The 9,967-nt window shown below is 43.8% G+C and overlaps 1 protein-coding gene across 1 annotated transcript in view; it reads left to right on the forward strand.

Moving 5' to 3' along the window:
* SARC_06133 (hypothetical protein) overlaps nt 1-4,253 on the forward strand; it is a gene marked incomplete at its 5' end in the record, with an annotated part of 5,547 nt that extends 1,294 nt beyond the window's left edge. Inside the window, 5 exons of the mRNA XM_014299970.1 lie at nt 516-605; nt 1,044-1,150; nt 1,348-1,531; nt 2,094-2,196; nt 2,400-4,253. Coding sequence (XP_014155445.1) covers nt 516-605; nt 1,044-1,150; nt 1,348-1,531; nt 2,094-2,196; nt 2,400-2,562 — 647 coding nt within the window. The remainder of the gene's footprint in view (nt 1-515; nt 606-1,043; nt 1,151-1,347; nt 1,532-2,093; nt 2,197-2,399) is intronic.
* Between the last annotated feature and the right edge of the window lie 5,714 nt (nt 4,254-9,967).

Here is a 9,967-nt window from a genome sequence, read left to right on the forward strand (position 1 = left end):
GTAGGTGTCTATATACCATGGTGCATGCCAGTGGTTGCTGTGGTTGGTGGTTAAAGGGGTTCTTATTAGTTGATAGCCACATTGCGTTGTATAGTGAGCTGTGTGGTTCGATGCAATTCATTAGTACGAGCCCATACGCTGTGGCCCAGGTTTTGCAGTGCAGTATGTGACCAGACATTCAGCAGAAGGGCGTGCACACACACAAACACACCTGCCATTGCGGGATAGGAGTTGTTATTGTTTGTTTAGTTCAATGTTGTTATTGCTTGTTTAGTTCAATGTTATTGCTTGTTTAGTTCAATGTTGTTATTTCTTGTTACGTTCAATGTTGTTATTGCTTGTTAAGTTCAATGTTGTTATTGCTTGTTAAGTTCAATGTTGTTATTGCCCGTTTAGTTCCATCGCCCTATCTGATGGTCTATGTCCTTGTCCTCCCCCACGCAAACATGAGGCGTGCCCCACCCCATCTGAGTGTACTGACTATCAATCGACTTATTTTTGGGCTTTACGCCCAGGCTTAGGAGATGCGGAGCTCAACGCCAAGGCAGCGAATGCACTGGGGGCCCTGTGCATGTCGGATGAGATTGCGGCGTATGTGCTTTCGGGTGAGTGGTATAGGTCGGTCGTGGTTGCTGGCTGTAGCCGCGTAGTCGGGTGGCTAGTGTGCAGATTGTGATCTCCTTGATGCCGGCGTAGACTGTGGTCAGATGTAGTACGTGAGTGTACTAAATGTTCTCTGCAGGCAAGTGCTGTCGTATTAGACCATACTCGGATGACAGATGATAAAATAACATTGCATCTAGATGATAGCGACATATATTGAGACACATATCGATATACGATGTGATCAGCACACACGTGGTGTGTTTCGACATTTGCGTCATTGCTCTGTGCGCCCGCAAGGATACACTTATTTTGTGCATTAATATTAACTTATTGGGAAAAATTTAATGTCTATAGAATACAGGTATCCATGAGACTTATAGCTCCATTCCTATCTTAATCCAAACTCAGCCCTCATTGGTACATTTTGTTTTGAGCAGATGACGTGCGGGGTGTTGTTTTGAGTAAGTTGGAAGGGCTGGCGATGTCACAGGACTATTATAAGATAGGCGACGCCAGCTTCACGCTCGGCATGTTGGTGCTACAGGTAGGTATAATTTCTATATGTGATTATGCATACATATGTACATACACACACACACAAACACGCACACACACACACACAACACACACACACAAATAGGTAATAAAAAAAATACAAGGCTCTTCACAGATCAATACTCACAGAGCTGTATCTTATTCCGATTCTAGAGTATACTACTAATGTAATTCGTTGGCGAATAGGTTTCTGAACCGGCGTCACTCTTCGCAGACATGACAGCGCTCGCGCAGCATCTGAGTACAATGTGCACGGTGTCTATTGGTGCTGAAAACTTCACCGAATCCCACCGCAACATGCGAGTGTTTGTGTGTGTGCTTCTGCACAAGATAGTGGTGGCTGGCTCTTCCACCACACGGGGAATTGTAGGTAAGTTGACAGCACGTGGGCTGTGATAGGGGTCTGCTGAAAACCCTAGGCACGGCTCTCGCTTCGTCAATGTTTATTATTCTCTCCTGGTAGGATTGTTACCATCTTATTCTCAGCTTTTTTTTAGCGTCGTAGTTTTTGAATGGAAAGCTGTCATTCCCATAAATGGCGGATCTGTGCAACCTGTGGGATGAGTACGGCATCAAGCCGTAGGTGGGGTGAGCATGTGTTCTCAGTGATAGGAGTATGTTCGAGAATCCGGTATCTCATTTACACGTACTTCCACTGGTTGTAAAACTTATGCTTTCTTCTCAAACCACAATCGCTATACGCACGCTGTTGTCAGATAATGCCATGCCTATGTGCGGTTCTAACTGCATTACAGCTCATTCTGGACGGCTCATGAAGCATGGTACTCGTATCACTCCAGCCTCCGCCCTTCTCGCGCTTGTTAGGTTGTGTCCTATAGATTGCCCATAGAGTTATCGCTGCCGCACATAGCAATGCAAATCATACGTCTGATGCAAAACGTTACTTCTTTATGAATGCATGAATGGCGCAGTGGATTCTGGCTTCGTGGGTGTGCTGTTGAGTATTCTGCGTAGCCCGCGCTACAGAGACGACCTCCTACACATCGCAATCGCAACACTGAAGGTGCTTTGCAGGTAGGTACGAATCACGCCCACGCTTTTCCAACGCCCTTCGGTCGGCGTGCATGGTCACCTTGTTCTTCAGAAGGTACAATTGCGCGCAGATTCTTATTTATCTCCAGGTGAGATATCAGATACTGTACGCGATTCGTGTCTATCTATAACCAAGCAAGAGTATATAATCTGTCTTATAATCGATTCCTCTTCTTACAAACAAGTGACCGGGCTCTGAGACAGCAACTATTGGATCTGCGTGTGTTGGCATGCATCATTCGCTTCTCAGTGGCGATCGAATCGGAGGCGTGGGGGCTGCTACCTGCAGAAGTGGCGACCATCAAGGCCGCCGCAGGTGGTATATCGGCCCAACTTACCACTCGATGACAGACGCTTAGGTATCAGAGCACAGACTAGCACACACGTACATCTCAGGGGATGCAAATAAGGACTCCAATACGGTGGGTATGTTGTCTCAGATTGCGTTAACGCACAGCTTGAGCTTCTCCGTTGTGGCCGCTACCTACAGGAAAGGTGATCATCACGGCTACCGCAAGCGATAAATCAGCCCAACACACCACATGGGTACAGCAAGCATAGCTGTATGTATACTAAGGTCCACGTACATATCAGGGGGGTTTAAGGTTTACTGCAACCTGTGTTGGCCTCAATCACACACCTTTGCCCTGTAATTTCTGAGGCGTGGGAACTAACGCCCACGAAGTGGCGACAATTGACCAGAGAGCCGCAAACGATATTTCAACTGATTGTAGTTTGATATTGTCACCAAAGCTGAAAGGATAGACACAAGAAGCTTTCAACTGTACTTAGCAACTGAAACAATTATAGAACACAATTTGTGGACAATTCGCTTCTTTATTACCGCAATTGAATCGGCGCGAGGCTGCAGTCGCAAAGAGGGGAATTATAGAGACCGTCGAAAGGGGCACTACAATTCAGCAAGGCAGCCCGAAAATACGATCAATGGACCAAGTTAGGTACATTTTCAGTGATGCATGAGCATTATATGCGGGTTATTCATTTAGTCGCATCTACCAGATCGATTCTATCATTTTGCATGGGTATTGAAACTTGCCAGTGTGGGCAAGTGGCGACCATGAATGATGAAATATGCGATAAGCTGGCAGCTCCACTCTTGTGAGGTGTACTTTGTAAGCAGCCTTGCAGAAGATGTGTGAGATCTTTATCTTACGCCATCCGAGATGATGTGTGAAACCCTAAACCTTAACCGTCAAAGATGTAGGACAGATAATCTTAACCATCATAGAATTGAGGACACAGACTCCCATAGTAGTGCGTCGCTGAGTTGCAATGTTATATTGTAACTCTTGCAACAGTGACCATGTAGAGCACGTCACTAACATAGGAACGTACCACGCCACAACTGGGGTGTTTTATGCCATGATCATGGACGCATGAACGGTTGACATAGAAAATTCGGTACCGCGTTGGCACCAAAGGGCATGCCTGCGATGTGGCTTTCACATGTACCATCGATGACACGTGTAAATTTACACGTATGCAATTCTCTATGTATATATATATAACTATGCCACCTAATTATAATTATACGTCGATCCCGCCTCGTATCATGCAGGTGTTTAACATGAATCGATTAGTACAAGCGTTTATCTACCGTTTGTTACTCTGCTACCTTGTTGGCAAAACAATAGTTTCATGATGTATTGCGATGAGGTAATCACAGTTTTCCGTAAACTGCAACCTACTTTCGAGCACGCACAACTCCGACGTATGGCTTACTGCGCTTAGATTTTTTTCTTTACTATAGAGTGCTAAGTGAGATTTTAGAGACGAGTGCTGATCATTCTTCTGAAATGTGACTGTAAATCCGTCTATATGTCGATATAACACATGATCATACAGAGTATAAATTTCGGGCATATATTATATCAACTCCCTACAGCTTCCAAATAAAACAAGTCTATAGTTACATACTCTTTATAACGATAAAAAACGATGATAGTCCAAGAAAGTACCTCAGGATGTCAACTGCGCTATTTGTCCAGCCTGAAAAATAAAAGATTGAGCGATACGAACGAGCTTTATTTACAACTACAAACTTTAAAGTGCTAGCAATATAGGTACGTACATTGCAAAAAAAAAATTCGTCGCTTAGAATCGGCTATAAATTGCATCCCTCGCTGGAATTGTGTGCGATTGTCGCTATCTTATTTCAAACTAGGGTGAATTTGTACTTCAATAGTCGGTTACCTCATGCCCAATGGCCATCTATTATTCTGTGAAGCTAATGGCCATCTATTATTCTGTGAAGCTATGAAGTGAGTGATACAAATACGAATAAAAGTTGTATATACACGTACATAAATAATTTCAGTATATATGTATTATTGTCTACAACTCTACATATGCAGCGCCATTTCTCAGTTTTAATTGTCCCTCGTGATTGAATTTATGATGGAGTAGTATGTATCTATCTCACGCATAAAATATTCAAGAGCAACACGAGTCACCGATCTATTGGGTGTGCTACTGTGCTGCGCATGCAGGACCAAGTGTGCTTGAGACAAATTGTATTTGTTCACTCTCCGACTCTCCGTCTTACGACCTTCGAGTCCTCGACCTACTTTAGTACAAACAGATAAACACAATAAACTGCGCCGACATTGGGCAAACGACAATACGATATTTCAGAAATGTTGCGACTTTATTTTGTACGATATGTCAGTCGCGAATGGTTACGTCGGATCCGCAGCGAGGCGATATCGTCAGGTTTACATCACGATAAGCTTTTAAAAATAAATAATAATTTATCCTTCATGACTGGCCTGCGCCCTGTAGTCCTGTCCCGTATGTATCACCGACTGTCCGTATCTACGGGGTACATTCTGTTTACTCTATTGCACTCTCTCTCTAGTAGCGAGAGAGAGACTGTTGGACTGTCACCCATAAAGACTATGGGTGAAAGTCCAACACAGGCTCTCTCTCTCTATACTCTCTACAGTAGTAGAGAGGAGTACCCCTTGTCCCTCTGAAGTCTGATGCCTGATGCAGTGATGAGAGAGAGAGAGTCAGAGTCCTGAGACGGTGAGAGATAGTCAGATAGAGAGATGTAAAAAAACCCAAAAAACCAAAAAAATATGGCTGAACTCCTGATCGGAGTTCGGACTACATGTCCTATAAACAAAACGACTAATATTGTAATGTCAACCTTGTTTACCTCCGATTTAGAACAATGTTGGTGTTGTAAGTACCGAACTGTTCGGTAATGTTCCTGGGCGTTAATAAGAGTGCGAGAACTTCTAAGTGTGGGTGATAACTTATAAGTGTGGAAACTAATAAGTTTGAAAAGTTCTAAGTTGTATTGTGCGGTTTGTTGGCGAACGGCCGCGCAGGCTCGGAAGAAGAGGAGGTTGGTGTATGATTGGTGCTTTACGAACCGAAGTGCGGGGTAATATGAGCTGGAGGTAGGCAGATGACGATATATATATTGAATAGACTTGTAGGCTCGAAATTGAGTAGATGCACGATTTGATTAGCGGCAGGATTCTCAAGGAAATCCTTCGGAGATAGTATAAATATGTAGTTTAGTTCATTCAAGAAGTTCATTCTGCTAAGGTAGACGTTTATTCAACTATTGAGGAAATAAAACCAGGTTCACCGTTACATTGTATTTTGAGTCGATCTAAGATTACAAATAAACGTTAGTGGAAAATGGTTTACGAGAAGGATAGTGCAGCTGGGACTGGGCAACCTCTCTGGAGATATGTGAGAGGGGAGCCGATGACGACATTTATGGATCGATGGGATTTCGTCAGGGGTACCAAGGCTTATGAGCTCAAGGCAAAGAAAAGAGGGTCCCGCCCAGCGATGGCTCTTTTGAAAGAGGTTACACCGGAGACGAAGTCGGAATTAGAGGGCTATATTCGCAAGACTGTTATTGAGACGAAGGATCTGTACATCGCGGCTGCAGCATTGTATCCAGCGTTTATGGGCCCATTTGAAGTGAGTGCAACCCAGGCGGATTTAGCGCAGGCAATAGGAGGGTGGGGATCCAAGCCTGAAAAGGTTATTGAGCATCTTCGTGAGATTGATTACTATGGTGCTCGGCATGTTGCGGCGAAAGCTGAAGCAAAGAAAGTGCTCCCAGAACAGAATCCATTTACTGAGGTACCTTCTGAGGACGAACAGAGCGAAAGTGAGACTGAGGAGGAAGTCGCTAAGGACAGTGACAGCAGTGATAACAGCGAAAGTAGCGACAGTGAGGATAAGGATGATAAGAAGAAGAAAGGAGTGCCTGCAGTGAAGATTGCTACAGTAGGGAAGAATGTGGATGTATCAGACAAGCCAAGGGCAGCAGCTAAGTTGAAGATAGAGGCTAGGCAGAAACGGCGTGAGTATGATGCTTTGTGCAAGGTGATTCGTAGGAATGCTAAGAAAGCGAATTAGCATGGGGCACGCTGGATGGTCCCTATGCTGAGGGATGATGACTATGTGGATATGCTGCTTAAATTGGCAAATGATGTGAGCTTTAAGGATGTAGTGATGAAGGGTTTAAAAAGATTGACTGAGCGGTGTAAAAGTCTGTTGAAAGCCTTATTTGCGAGTCGCAAATCAGAGAAGAACATGGTTCTGAGAATTTTTGAGGCAGGAGGGTTGGGGCAGGTGCTGGAGCAATTGTATGAGATGAGAGAAGACGACACAACGCGTCAAGGTGAGAGGGAACAAGCGGACCGGGGACATCAGGCGAGGGTAGCCGCGAGAGCAGGACAGTTGCAAGCAGCTGCAGCTAGACAGGAGTCCAGGGAATCAGGGATGACAGGTCTGAGAGGGGCGTGCTTGTTTTGCAAGCAGGATGGTCACTATGTGAAAGAGTGTCCTGTGTTGAATGACGTGGTGTATCATACGTGTAGCAAGAGAGGTCATACTGCGAGAAGCAGCGTCTGGGGAGGTGCGTATGAGTGCACATGGGACACCTGAATTGTGACATGCGGCGGCGGCTAGTTATGCAGGACCAGGCCAACCGTTGATCTATAGTTATGTGGAGAGTGAACAGTGTTATGTCGATATGTTTGATGATCAAGGCGCCAATATGTCGATGATTTCTAAGGGGTTGGCAGAGCGTCTGGGGCTGGTTGCTCAGTATGACTTGTGTGGAGAGTGGGTTACGGGATTTAGTGCTCCACTTTATGTGAAATACAAGGTGTGAGATGTTGCGGTTGTTTTGCCTACTTTACTAGGAGAAAGGATGGTTAAGTTGGATATGTGGGTTATGGATTGGATTCCACACAATGCGGGTATGTTGTTAGGTAGACGTGAATTGAATGGGTATGGATTAACTGGGGCAGTACTCACTAGGCAAGGGGTGACTAAGTATACACTGTTTCCGGTTGAGGCGGTAAGAAAGAAGCCATCAGACTTTAAGACCTAGCTGAACAAAGAGGCGTCTGAGCCGGTGTTAGAATATATTCAGCATGTGGCGGCGCCGTTATTATAGCAGCGAGCAGAACAGGTAACACCATTTGGTAATATGCAAGATGATGGGGGTTATGATTCAGGTTATGAAAATGATGGATCCGGGGGTGAGGACGATTATCTAATGTTCGATACGAGTGGCTTGTAACTGTTGGCTGAAAAAAAAAATGGGGAAGTCTATGGAAGAATTGGTAGAGTTGATGGCGGCTATTAGGAGGGTGGCGTACAATGACAAGAAACCGAAGTTTGTGAAGGATCGAATGCTTAAGCTTCAGATCAAAGAAGGAGGGGCGACTTTGAGACAAGTATATGCGGAGAAAGATGTGCGACTTATAGAAGTGATGAAGAAGAAGGTACAACTATTGCTTGAAGCTGGGTTGATAGAGAGGGTACAAGATACGGATTGGCTTACAGTGCCGAAACTTGTGCCTAAAGTGCCGGGTAGTAATTCCAGTTATGAGGAACCCAAGGATTGGAAGGATGTGCTTAAACTATTTGCGTACGAATTATCAACTAAATTCGGGTACATATCCGATACCTATTAAAGGAAATACGACGTACATTGATGATACCGCGTTAGGTTCGAATGATCCAGCTGAGCATTGTGATGGTATTGTGGAGATGATTAGGTGATTTGAGGCGAAAGGGATACAGTTGCGGCTGTCAAAATGTAATTTCGCGTGTCGAGAAGATCCTATAGTCGTGATGAGCTGAGAGGTTACAGATAAGGGTTTGATGATCAGTGAAGTAAAGCTTTAGGCGTTATTAGATATGTCCAGGCCCAAAACCAAGGCCGAAGTCAGGTCGTGGTATCAGTGATTTGGATGGTGGGCGAGATACGTTCCGAGTTTTTCAAATGTGTTGGTTCCGATTGGTGATTTGACTAAGAAGAAGGTACGGTTCCAGTGGGGTCCTGAGCAGGAGTGTAAGATTTGGTCTAATAAAGGCGATACTAAAGCCTTAGAATAAATAAACGCGTAGGTATATTCTATATCGTGTAAATATCGATATAAATAAATGAAATGAGACGTTTAATAAGGTTAGGGTTGCCTCGTGAAAACATCAATACTCTGAGGGATTGTGAGGCTGAAACATTGCCTATATATAATCCTCTCAGTACTGTTTCCGCCGAAGGGATTTTATTTAGTGTTTCGTTGTCGCTCTATTCTGGGGCGAATCCGAGAGACTCATAAAATCCTATCTTTAGAAAAAAGAAATAAAAATAAAAATACTCTTGACGTCTTTAGTTATTGTCTTAACCAATAACTTGCCACTATCAAGAATTACCGACTTAGCCTTCATCAGACTGACACATCTGGTTGGCTTATCGGAGGATCAACGAGGTAATGTTAATAGTCCCTAGTAACCTATATTCGGTTGAGCCATCTCGCTACCGAAGTATTCAGATATAAATAAAATTGGAAAGTAAATAAAGCTCTATTAATAGAACTAGACCAACTCTTTTATGTTTGGTATTTTACTGAGGCCTTTTAATGGCCTCATCCAAATATCTGATATGTTAAATGGAAAAGGTTTAATTAATAAAACCATTAAAAACCATTTTAGGAAACTTAAGTTCCTCGTGCTATTAAGAGCGCATTTAGGAGACTTAAGTTCCTCGTGCTATTAAGAGTACATTTAGGAAACTTAAGTTCCTCGTACTATTAAGAGTACGTTTATAATTTGCGTACTGCTTAAGAGTACGTTTATACATAGAGTCAAATGTAGAGGCCCGGCTTATTACAGGAAAAGGCTTTTCGGTTGGCTCGGAAGATTTTTCAGGCGGAGACAGTCTTGGTAGAGCCTAGGCAAGAGAAGTAACTCAGGTTGCAGACAGATGCGTCGGATTCGGGTATAGGTGCTTGTTTATTTGTGAGAAGAGAAGGATAATGGCTTCCTGTGGGCTTTGTGAGTTCCAAGATAGATTTCCATGCTAATTTGTCTCCGACACATAGAGAATTGATAGCGCTAGCATATGGGTTTTTGAAATTCGTGGGGTTGATTAGGAGATCGTACGAGGTGCTTATAGTAGTGATGGATCATCAGCCTTTAATTGGTGTGGTTCAGCAGGTAGAGTTCACGTCGGATCCAGTAGGTAAGAGACGGTACAGGAATGTTATGTATGTACGATCATTTAAAATGGATCTACGGTACTTGGAAGGGCCAAAGAACAAAGTTGCGGATGGACTTAGTCGTATGCCGTAGTGGTTTGATCCTATTATGGTGCCTGTGTCGGTAGAGGGTGTTAAGTTCGCTGCATTTGCAAAATTGGGTCTGCCAGAGATTGATGAAGGTGTGGATTTATCATTTGATAAAG

Source organism: Sphaeroforma arctica (assembly GCF_001186125.1).
Source record: "Sphaeroforma arctica JP610 unplaced genomic scaffold supercont1.426, whole genome shotgun sequence".
Taxonomy (NCBI): Eukaryota; class Ichthyosporea; order Ichthyophonida; genus Sphaeroforma; species Sphaeroforma arctica.